The sequence below is a fragment of the Furipterus horrens genome, unplaced genomic scaffold (assembly GCF_987537825.1).
Source record: "Furipterus horrens unplaced genomic scaffold, mFurHor1.1.pri manual_scaffold_11, whole genome shotgun sequence".
Taxonomy (NCBI): Eukaryota; Metazoa; Chordata; class Mammalia; order Chiroptera; family Furipteridae; genus Furipterus; species Furipterus horrens.
Genome location: NW_028327181.1, coordinates 51220755 through 51232757, shown reverse-complemented (window position 1 = coordinate 51232757; position 12003 = coordinate 51220755). Strand labels below are relative to the sequence as shown.

The window sequence follows — 12003 nt, the reverse complement described above, 5'->3', positions numbered from 1 at the left end:
CTGCCTGAGCCAAGCTGAGCGCCGGGCCGTGCCGCTGCCGGCGGGGGATGGGGCTGCCCGGGAGGCGCGCGGAGCCCGCAGGGGGAGCACGGAGCCGGCGCGCAGCGTGAGAGGAGCAGAGCAGCCCGCGCCGGGCCGGTCTGAGCGCACGGCGCGCCCCAGTCGCCGCTCGCGCCTCGATGGCGCCGTCGCCCCGGCGCCACTGACTGCCCCGCGCCGCCAGCCCGGCCCGCGCGGCCGCCCTCGGAGCCCGCCGGCCGGGGCAGCGGCCTGCCGCGGAAGCTTACCCGCGCCCTCCCGCCCGGCCCCGCCATGGCGCCGCGGCGCCTCCTGCTGCTGCTGCTGCTCTCGCTGGAGTCCCTGGATCTGCTGCCCGGCGCCCGCGGCGCCCGCGGCCGCGCCGCCAACCGGACCCTGAGCGCCGGCGCAGCTGCCGTCGGGGGCCGGCGTCCCGGGGGCGCCCTGGCCCGCGGCGGCCGCGAGCTGAACGGCACCGCCCGGGCGCCCGGCGTCCCGGAGGCGGGGAGCCGGCGGGGACAGCCCGCGGCGGCGGCGGTGGCGGCGGCGGTGGCGGCGTCCAGCGCGGCCGTCACCTACGAGACGTGTCGGGGCTACTACGATGTGAGCGGCCAGTACGACAAGGAGTTCGCGTGTAACAACAGCGAGAGCGGCTACCTGTACTGCTGCGGCACCTGCTACTACCGCTTCTGCTGCAAGAAGCGCCACGAGAAGCTGGACCAGCACCAGTGCAACAACTACCAGAGCCCGGTGTGGGTACAGACGCCCAGCACCAAGGTGGTGTCGCCGGGGCCCGAGAACAAGTACGACCCGGAGAAGGACAAGACCAACTTCACCGTCTACATCACCTGCGGGGTGATCGCCTTCGTCATCGTGGCCGGCGTCTTCGCCAAGGTCTCCTACGACAAGGCCCACCGCCCGCCGCGGGAGATGAACATCCACAGGTGAGAGCCCCCAGCCCCCGTAGCCTCACCTCTCTTAGCGCGCTCGCCGTGACCTCTTCACGCTCGGTATCGCCGCGGCTCTCCTGACTCTCAAGTCACTTTCCCCCCTGCTTCCTTGAGGTGCAATATATCAGCGCCTCTTGTACCCTCTTCTCCATTTCTTCGGAACCGGGAACACGTGCTGGGGGTGGTAGGGGGGTTTATCAAGTAAGGATGGGGGGGGCGGTCCATGAAGTTTGAGTACAAGAATTTTTATGGCGTGTGGGCACTTTAGTGAAGGCTCCGAATACATGTGGTTTTCTGAGTCAAACTGTAGCAATTTCCTTCCGTAAAGGAAACTGACCAGTGTTGGAACCTTACAGAGAAGAGTACCAAGAGTAAACCGGATGGTGTTAGAGGTGGGCGCCACCTACAAAGGATGCCTCCTGGGGGAAGAAGGAATAAAGATTTATCCTTTCCATGTCGACCAAGGGCAGATGGTGTCTGCTCACGAAGCCTGCTGAGTGGGCTGCTTATCTTTCGTGCTGAGCCTGGGGGACTTGTTCTTTTAAACCCTGTAGGCAGAACTCTCTGAGTTAACACTTCTTGCTGTGCTAAACCTGCTGGGCATCCACCGCTCACATTAGGGAGGCAGTGGGGGCTGCCTCCTACCAAAACTTATGCCAAGAGCCCAAAATGTGGTAGGCAGTCCATGGTTTCGCCCTGACTGCCTCCCACCTTCCCCAAAGCCCAGAGAACAGGAAACCGGCTCCTTACAACTCTCAGAACCGAGTACCTAGAGGATGTAAACTTAGCTTTGCTTCCAGTCCCCTCAATAGTGATGAATGACTGGACGTGGTTCAGTAGAGTCCTTTCAGGGAACAAACGCTGCCCTAGGGAATCCCTCCATTTCTGGCACACGAGGTGTGTGTACCCTGCCCTAGTAACCAGGACCACCTCTCAGGCCAGTCCTGCTTCTGAGTTTACCTAGCAGCCCCCCACCCTGAGCCATAGACCTTTAGCTCATCTCTGCACTCTGCTTGCTATCCCTTTGTCCTGAAAACCTTCTCCCCTCACTGCTGTGGACATTAATCACCTGTACCTTGATGAAGAGAGAGGCGTATAGAAATTTCTGGGCATAATTGTTTTTTCCCCTTTGATACTGGGGATGTTGAGAAAAGATGATACTTCCCAGCAGGGCCAATTGAGTCAAATCCTCCAAGTGTGGGTACTTCAATACTGACAGACTCAGGTGCTGGAATTAGGATGCTTCCAGGAGTCCCGTTTATGACCCTCATTCATCACTCTAAGGGGCCACTGCCCTCCATTCCAGTCTCATCCTATTTCTCAAGTAGGAAGGCTGTGACTAGACTAGTCCCGGGAACTGATGGAGGAATTGTGACAAATGACCTGAGGTCAGGGCAGGTTCTCACATGCAGAAGGCAGGTCGGATGGACAGCCAAATAAGGACAAGACATTCTTCCCTCCTTTGGGTCTTGCCTGATGAAGAATTCGATTTGTTCTCCTTGGAACACAGAGGAGGAACTGCCTATGGGCAAGCGGATGTACCTGGTCCTTACCACCCCTCTGTCTTGGCTCTCGGCCCCAGGGGGTGGTCTCCTTTCCCCTTCTCCCGTGGGCCTGGCTTCTTATCATCACACCTGCCACTCTGGCTGTGGCCTGCTGGTTGATTGCTGCAAACCTTTCTTTGAGTACTTGTTCTCTGCTGTCTCAGAGAGGGTCGCCCCCTGCCCTGACCTTGCCACCTCCGACTGCATTTATTCATCATCACCCGGAAGGATACTGATGGTGTTTGGTTGCTGGCCTTGGCTTGTGTTCTTCTGGCTTGTGACCCTGGAGATGTCACTCTCCTTCTTCATGTTTTCTCCCCTCCCTACTCCCCTGATCTCCCCTCCCCAAACCAGGGTGTCTGGGTGTATGGCTCAGCAGTGATGCCACTGGGGGCAGTTTTTCCCTGGAGTTGGGGAAGCAAGGTAACTATGGGAATGGAGATGAATTTCAGTCCTCAGACCATTATGTAAATACGGAATGTTTCTTCCTCAAATTCAACTCCTGATTTTATTCAGTTCACAGCACCTCCAGCAGCTGCAGTCGCGCCTGATCAGTGCTTTGGAAACCGTCATGCGGGGGCTTGTTAGGTAGGGGACGGTGCCTGTCTGTGTTTGGGCGTGGGGGGAGGGAGACAGCCAGGAAGGAGCCTTCTAGGACACTCCATGGGTGACCTTGGGCAGGTGGGGGAAACTTAGTTTTTAGTTTGGGGTAGGTCAGGCACAGCAGCCTCTCACGGCGACCTCCTCCCGGACGTGTCAGGGTGAGTGCGCACATTTCAGGGAGCTGCTCACGGACTCAGGGGCCTGCAGGTCACCACGGCTCGCCTCCCTTTGCTCGCACCTGCCAGGTCACTGCTTGCTGTTTGGGGGCAATATGTGCAGATCGCCTTGTTGGGGAGCTGGGGTGGGGAAAAGGAGAGCGTGCTGGAGAAAGAGGCAAATATTTGCTCCCTAATGAGTTTTCCCGAAGGAGAATGGGGGAGGAGAGAGAAAGGGTACTCTCCAGAGGGCGGTGAGGAAAGAGGGATGTGCCCTTGGTTACATATTCCTTGAAGTAGTTCAGCAAAGACATTTCCTTTCTGAAAAGGCAAGGAGCTTATTCTTCTGTGATTCTCTCGGAAGAGGGTAGCTGGGCAAGTGGGGGCAGAGTGAGGAGGACTGCCTCCCTGACAGGGATGTTGGTGAGACTGTTCGAGGGGTGGAAAGGGAGAAGCTGCCCCAGGGTCAACCATCTGCCTCCTCCGGGGTTCCCAGGCTGGTCAGCTGTACCCCCACCCTGTTCCCGTGCATGTCCACGCATTCCTTAGGCCTCAGGTCTTCCTTTCACTTCCTGTCTCTTCAGGAAAGAACAGATTTAGACTGTTCCAGAAGTGGCTAGGTGTTGCCATCCTGCTTCCGTGGGAGAAGTCAGTGTCTAGGGAAAAGCATCAGCTCTCGGGTGATTCTAACAGATGAGCACAGTCACAGGGGGAGAAAGAGGTGGGCAGAGGAACCCAGGCTTTGGACTGGACAGCCACACCCGGAGAAACACGGGGTGCCTGCCTTTCCCAGTTGAAACCCCTTTTGCCACTAGGATCCCTGCCTCACCTTCCCCTTTTCACCTGCCCAGGCTGAGGCTCAAGCTGCTGGGTCATAGGCACCCACTGGTTTTAAAGCCTTTTTTAAAAATGTATTGATTTGGGGTGGGGGGAAGGAAAGGGCGGAGAGAGAGAGAGAGAGAGAGAGAGAGAGAGAGAGAGAGAGAGAGAGAGAGAGAGAGAAACAGTTTGTTGTTCCACTCATTTATGCACTCACTGGTTGCTTCTTGTATGTGCCCTGACCAGGGATGGAGCCTGCAATTTCCCTGTACTGGGGACAACACTCTAACCAGCTGAGCCACCCGGCCAGGCAGCCTCTGACTTTAATGTTTCGCAGCAGCTTCTGCAATCTTCCCTGGGGCTGTGTGTTCAGCGAGGGGGCTGTTGGTATTTTTCAAGGGCAGGCCTTCTGCCTAGGAAAGGCCCCAGGAGGCTGGCTTCCTTCTGACATTCAGTTGCATGGGAGCTGTCTCGCGTTCAAACCTGGTCCTTCCTTCTCACCCTGCCTTGATTCGGTATTGTCTCAGGAGATGAGAATCGTTCTGAGGGAGGAATTGTGTGGCTTTTTAAAAAATGGCTAATTAACAGATGGGTCAGGAAGCTATTAGGTTGCTATAGATGCTGTGGGTGAAGTCAGAGCAGCCCTGCACAGTGATGGGGGGATGGAGGAATTTGAGGGGGTGGGGGGAGAGGTGCTCAGGGCTCTAGAGAAAAAAACCTGAGTAGATGGTTTTAGGCAAAAGGAAAAGTATCAGGATGTGACCCCTATAGCCAGCAGAGGGTCCTTCCTTTTTGGCTTCCTCTGCTTATTTCTAGAGGAAACAGGGAGCCCTTTGCTCCACTTTTTCTCCTTCTAGAAAGTAATTACAAATCCAAGGCTCTGTTTTTCCCTCACAGACTACATAACCACAGGACCACTTTGCTGGCTGATTTAGTGAGTTCTCTTCTTGGGTTCTTGGGCAATGGATTGTCAAATCACTCCAAACACTCCACTTTTTGAAGCACTGTGGGCTCATTATAATGAATTGCTCTAAACAGAGAGTCAGCTTGTATTTTTGCTTCAAACATAGCAGTTGGAAGGAAGAAAAAAAGCATCTTGCCTTGGACTGAAGGTCTTGTCTTGCATGTTTTCCATTTTCTGTTGGTGAAAAAAAAAAGAGGCAGTGAAATTGTGGAAAACCTAAGAAGGCTTTTGGAGGAGTGGCTAGGGAAGGACGCCAGGAACACAGAAAGGAGCAAAAGTGGACAAAGGAGGAAGGTAACCAGGTGAGATGTGGATGGTGTTGCTCAGATGCTGGGCTCGGTTTTTCTATGTCGCCCGCAGCCACATGCGCGTGCAATCGTGCAACAGAGGTGCCCTGTCAGTGACCTTGGGCAGGTGGGGGAAACTTAGTTTTTAGTTTGGGGTAAGTCAGGCACAGCAGCCTCTCACGGTTTGTTACCTTGGGCGCATGGGTCTAGCAGGGTTCATTCTTGATTTAGCAGGTCAGCCATGCAAATACTTTTCCAAAATTCCTGGACATGGCAGTTCTCCCTGATATGTTAATTGCTGTCTTAGTGTCCTCTCCCACCCAACCCCATGCCCAGAAAGCACGCACCTTTGTCCCCCTTCCCCCACCCCAGGCTCGGAGCAGGCACATTTGAAAGAACTTGCTGCTAAGATACCAAGATTTTACCCACAGGTCTAGGCTGCCAAGGCATAGGTAGAGAAAAAGTCCTATGCATTCTTTTCAGTCTGTTTTAATGAGAGATCAGATTGACTGTGCAGTCCATTCAGATCAATTGTGCGGGAAGCAGTGGTTAAGACAGCTGAAAAAGTGAGCCGATTGAAAGCAGTTAGTTCACGAGCCTCAGCCAGACCTGCGCGTGGATCCGGCGAGGAAGGGAACCACACCAAGAGAAACTTCATTCTTCTAGCTTCACTGCCTGACTTCTCAGGGCCTGGCAGGATTGCCTTTACATCTTAACTTTCTGGCTTCTTTTCTGTAGCTGGCGAGAACCTTGGCCACTTGTTGAAACTAACTCTCAGCTACTGGTGACTGGCTGTCGCCTCTCTTTTTTCCTGCCACACTGTCTGTTCTGAGTGCTGGATGATCTGTTTTTGAAATTACGGTGAAATCAAGTGCACTGTCTTACAATTTCTGTTATATCCCTTGGCACTATATATCATGTGGAACCACAAAATTGTGGTTTAAACTCTCGGGTGTACGAGATGTCTGAGGCTGATGATGGGGAGGGCGACGGTGACAGACTATCTTAGGGACTAGGTTAAATTCATTTTTTAAATGCCTTCTGCTGTAATGTTTTCCTCTTTTTTCTATCTTGGGAAACTCTAAGCCGTTATTTTTCCCTGAGTCACGCTGACAACCTTGCATATCTAGCATCTTCTTTTGCAGGTATTGCCGAGAGGGAAGAGGGGTTGGTGGGAGAGTTGACCCGCGAACCCTCAGCAGGTCCCAGTTCCTCAAGAGCAGGACAGATCGCTAACCCTGTATATTATCATTGTTATTATTCCTCTTCTTCTCTGGAAGGAAAAGCAGAATATTCTGAAAAGGCAAAAGGGTGCTCTTGTCATCTATTACACAATCACAGATTTTTGTTTTTTACTGACACTATCGCATTTCCCCCATCCCCCCAGATCCCCTTCACTCAGCCCCCCCACTTTGACCTTCACCACATTGCTGTCTGTGTCCATGGTCCATGCCTATCTACATATATGTTCTTTGGCCAATCTCTTCTAGCCCACCCCCACTTCCTGCCCCTCTGAGATCTGTCAGTCTGCTCCATGTATCCACGCCTCTGGTTTTACTTTGTCAGTTTATTTTGTTCATTAGATTCCACATGTGAGTGAGATCACATGGTACTTGTCTTTCTCTGACTGGCTCATTTCGCTTGGCATAATACTCTCCAGGTCCGTCCATGCTGTTGCAGAGGGTAATATTTCCTTCTTTTTTTACAGCCACGTAGTATTCCATTGTGTAAATATACCACATCTTTTTTTATCCACTCATCTACTGATGGGCACTTGGGCTGTTTCCAGATCTTGGCTATTGTAAATAACGCTGCTATGAACATAGAAGCATAGAGATTTTATTTGGGTTAAGTCACTTAACTTCCTAATTTTGTAAGTGAGACAACCGAAGGACGGGGAGGCTGGATTCCAGTGCCGAGGTTTCCCAGCTTGTTGGTGAGTGAGCATGGTCTAGAAGCCAGGGGCCTGCGTCCGCGCCAGCATTCCTCCCACGGTGCTGCTCACTTGCCTTGCCCGATGAAAACCTATTCTGCTTTACTTCACATATATATTTCTTAGTCATCACCAAATGGCCTGCAGATTAGAGATGTGAGTGACAGCTTTCTTCCCTATATTTTTTAGCCTTGCCTCATTCAGGTTTTCTATCCACTAAAATAATTTCCGTGGATCTTCCTTGGTCCTTTTGCAGTTTTTCTATATATCTTTTTAAAAGGGCAATAACCTGATCTAAGCATCACCCTTTAGTAAGATCTGAGTGATGCAGACCATTAAGAAGGAAGACACAGGACAAGCCAGAGAGTTGTGAACCTGGGCAGCAGGTGCTGGGTAAAACTGTGGGCAGCAATCTTAATTAAAATTGGGGCTGTGAACGCTCGCTCGCTCTCTCCCAGAGATGGGCGAGAATGCTGAGACCCACCAGATCAGCTTTGCAGACCCCACACACCTCCAGGCATCCTGTGGGCCTGCGTGTGGGCGAGTTCAGGCTTGTCCTCCAGGACGGCCCGTGCATAACTAAGACAGCATCGTGAGCCACAGATGCACACCCTCTTGGGCCAGGCCTGCCCTTTCGCAGCTCCGGGCCCAGCTGAATACAAGGTGAGGTCCAGAGAAGCTTCTGGCAGAATGGCTAATGAAGCTGGACATTTGGGTCCAATCGTTATGTGAAATTAATCTCTGTGGCCTGCATTTTGAGGCCCTTGCCTGCAGTGTGCCTGGTTCTGCTTTTGAAAGAACCAGGGCATGCATATCCTAACGTGTCATCCTTCTGAGCAGTCACCTTGGGAGGCTGCACGCTGGCTCTTCTCCGGAAATGTTGCCCCGTTCCTCTCTTGGAAGTGCTTTCAGAGCCCACGGCACGGCATGCCATTGTGACTCTGTGTAATGGCAGCATATTTTTATCCTCTCAGGGTAGAGCTGCTTCTTGTAAGCAGCAATAAGTCATGGGGCTGAGGCCGATGAATGAAATAGGTGATCGGCTGGTTATTCATCAGAAATAAAGAGTGCCTCCTGCTCTCCCTGGAGCCGCGTCAGCTGTCTCCAAAGGCAGGTGCCCAGGGGAGGCATTCCCGTAATGAGTGGCAGGCCTGCAGACCAGGGCTCGGCTCTCCATGAGGGCCACTTGCAGGGGCCAGTGCTCGAGTGGAAACACAGTTACTGACTGGCCTGCAGAAAATCAGCTTCATTCCTTATTACTGTATCAGGCAGATGGTGGAGAAATGGGAGAGGAGAAAAGAAAAGAGATGAATGTGCAGAAAACAGCTCAAATAACTGCCCAGAAGGGGTAGAGGAGAAAAAAAGAATGTCCCACATTTCTGCATGAGACGATAGACAGAGAACTCAATTTACATTCCTAATTTGATTCTGAGGGTGAAGGGACCCGATTTCTCGGGGACGCCTGCAGCCAGGCGTGGGGTCAGAGCCAGGTGTTGTCCATGCTCTCACCTCTACGCATCTAAATGCCATCGCCTCTGCAATTTGACGTTCTGATGAGGTCACCGCTTGGGCCAGCCAGCCATTGATGAAGTAAAAATGCTGGCAAACACAGGAAGATGGGCTTCGAGGGGGCATGGCCAGTAGGTCCCTAACGTGCATTGACTGCCCCTCCCGAGACCCTCCCAGGAGTTCATTCATTTGAGGAGACTGATCACAGTCATGGAGCAGGGGTGGGGCGGGCTGAGTTTGAGGGCAGGTGACAAGGGACCTCCAGGTGCAGCATTGTTGCCAATTCTCGTTCCTGTCGGCAGCTGGGGAGCAGCAGGCCGTGCTGCTGTGGGTGGGATGGCCTTCCTTCCTCTCCCTCGGGACTTAGCAAGTGGGGAGGCGCTGGGCCCTGGGGCTGCTCCCACTGCATGGACTGGGACAGAGCCTCTGGCCCTGCTGCGTCCCTGAAGGGCACATTGGTCATGCTGGGAGGAGTCAGTCCTGCCCAGTGACTGGGGAGCCCCCTTGCTTCTACTCAGGTGTCAGGAAAGGGGGACCGTCCCCCAGGAGCTTATACAACCTCATCACCCTGCAACCCCAGAAAACTAGCATCGAGGAGAACCTGTGACCTCAGTTCGACGAGGACTTGAGTCACGTGGATGCAGCAGGGAGGGAAACACTTAGAAGAGCTCTCATTCTGCGAGGCTTGCTCCGTACCCGGCACCCTGCTGAGCACTTGACTGGTGGTATCTTCCTGCCTGCGTCCTTCCAGCGCCCTCTGAGTATAGGTGCTCACCTAACAGACGAGGAAATCAACTCAGAGAGCCTTGGTGACTTGTGAAAGGTCATACAGCAAACACATTGCTGGTCTCCATTTCCTTTGGGGGCCAAGAGGGCAGCTGGCTCTCATCTTCCTGGATGTAAATCGTCAGTGATACTCAGATTACTTGAGAAAGCAAAGACCCACCTGCTCGTGCCCTGGGACAGGTTGTCACAGTACAGGATGGGAAGCTAAATGGCCTGCTGATGAGGTACTTCAGAGCTGGGCTGATGACCCTGACTTACATGGAATGCTGGGCACGAAGGAGCCCCAGGGGGTACAAGGGCTTGTTTTCAAGGATGGCTAATATTGGCTGAGGATAGTGAAGGCAATGCAAAGAAGATGTAAAAGCCAAAACCAAAATGAAACACCCTGATTTTGATTGAGGGGAAAAAGAATACCCAAACATGAAACCTTTTACAGAATTGAAGGACCCCCAGCGCAATTCTGCATGAGTCCTAGGTCCTGCGAGCAATGGGGGTGCTAGAGAAAAGCGACCTGGGGGTGGGGAGAGGGTGGACCTTGGGCCACTGCCAGTTTTGTTTCTGAGATGTATAGCTCATAAACAGCTCCATTTATCACGCTCCCCCTCCCCCAGCCACCCCATTTATAACACCCAGCACTGTGCACACAAGACAGAATTTCAGCAGCTCACGTCTCTGTCCCCGCCCTAGCTGTTCTTCTCCCGTCTCGATTGTCTGGGCCCTGCTTCCCAGTTCCTTGCTCTTTCTGTTTCTTGAGCCCTCAAGCCCTCTGTCCTGAAAGGCGTGTGAGAAGGAAGGCATCCAGGAAACCCTGCCAGCCCCGGGTTCCGCTCCCCAGCTCTGGTTATCATGGTCAGTGGTGATGACTGTGGGGTGGTCCGTGGTGGGGCTTCCGGGCAGGGGCCCCTGACCAGGGCGCTTACCCAACTGAGGTGGCTGTGGGAGCCATTCCCTGGCTCTCCCCAGGAGCATGGGCTCCTGTGCACTGCTTTCAGCCCCAACCCTGGCTCATGCCCCTCCTGGTCAGTGGGCAGGAGAACCCTGGATCCTCCTTGTGGAGAGCTACTGTCCCCATCTCGAGACTCCTGGAGGCTGAGTTCTGACCAGGCTCGGTGGCCACCGCCCTGCTGGCCCCGCTCCCCGGCTGCGTTTGGGAGAGGAGTCACTGCTTTCTGCAGGCTTCCCAAACACTCTCATTATTCCTTGTTTTTTTGGCATTTGGTCCCGTGTACTGTTCCCATTAGCTCCGGCATTAAAGTCTCATTACTTGGGACATCTGTCCTCTGGACATATTTGTGGTTGCCTTAGCCAAGTGTCCTCTTCTGGGAGGTGTGCCTTCCCTCCACAGTCACCCCTTGGCTCTTCTCAGGGTTCTGCTGCTCCAAGGATGAGGGATCTGGACCCCCAGAGGGACTGCCTGGGAAGGAGGTGTGGCTCTTCGCTTTGAGTGACACCTGAGAGTGTGTGGCGGAGCCTTGGGAGGTCCTGGGAATCCAGGTCAGCAGGGAAGAGGCTGAACCCCGTAATAGCAAAGAAGTTGCCAGGAGAGCTTCTCTTCCCCAGTCCTAGGATCCCTCTCAGATCCCATCAGTAGGGAACACTGGTGTCTGGGCAGCTTTGCTGAGCATAGCAGGGTCACATAACCCACCTCCCTGAGATGACAGGCCTTGAGGTCCAGCTGGAGCGCCAGGGCTGCGCTAGGACATGCAGAACCGGGGTCCAGCCTCCCGCTGGACTAGCAGTTGACCCTCGCTGGCTTCTTACTGCATCCTGAGAAATCTGCCTGAGCTTTCCTAGCAATGCTGTCCCATCGGCTTGGAAGGCTTTTTATGCTATAGGAAGTCATACAGCTCTCCTCAGATAATCAGCAGCCAGATCCCAGCCACCCCCGTGCCAGCCCCTCCCCGCAACCCCTAAGTATTTGCAAAGAGAATCCTCAGGTTTTTAGCAGAGGATCTGTCACTTGTCTCTTTCTCAAGTCGCATCATTAAAATGTTTCTTCTTGTTCCCTTTGGTGTCTCCGGCCCGTGTCTTTCTCTCGCCATCTGCCTTTTTGATCCTTGCTCACTTCTGTGGAGTGTGTTCCCTTCCTCTCTCACTCCAGTCTCCTTCTTGAACTTGTCTTGCTGTAACTGCATCAGCTCGGACACAGCAAATTCAGAATTTCCGCAGATTGGACCTGGACGAGGCTGCTTCCCTTTTCTCTATCTGATAAAAACTGTGATCAACAGATTAATGGCTCAGACAAGACTGCAAGGATTGTGTAGGGCGCAGACAGCGTTCAGAAGGACAGCTTTTTTTTTTTGAGCATGCTCCTCCATAGACAATTGGTCTGCTAATTACAAATCATTCTTATCTATTTAGTAAAGTAGCTCTCCAAATATCAGGTGTTTTGTTTTGCTTTGTTATCCTGCAATGGCTCAGGAAGCAGTAAAAAT

At 53.3% G+C, this 12003-nt stretch overlaps 1 protein-coding gene across 3 annotated transcripts in view; it reads left to right on the top strand.

Moving 5' to 3' along the window:
• Positions 1–312: 312 nt before the first annotated feature.
• SHISA6 (shisa family member 6) overlaps positions 313–12003 on the top strand; it is a 272872-nt gene continuing 261181 nt past the window's right edge. For all 3 annotated transcript variants that reach the window (XM_090291441.1, XM_090291440.1, XM_090291439.1), the window contains exon 1: positions 313–962. In XM_090291441.1, the coding sequence (XP_090147567.1) occupies positions 313–962 (650 nt within the window). The remainder of the gene's footprint in view (positions 963–12003) is intronic.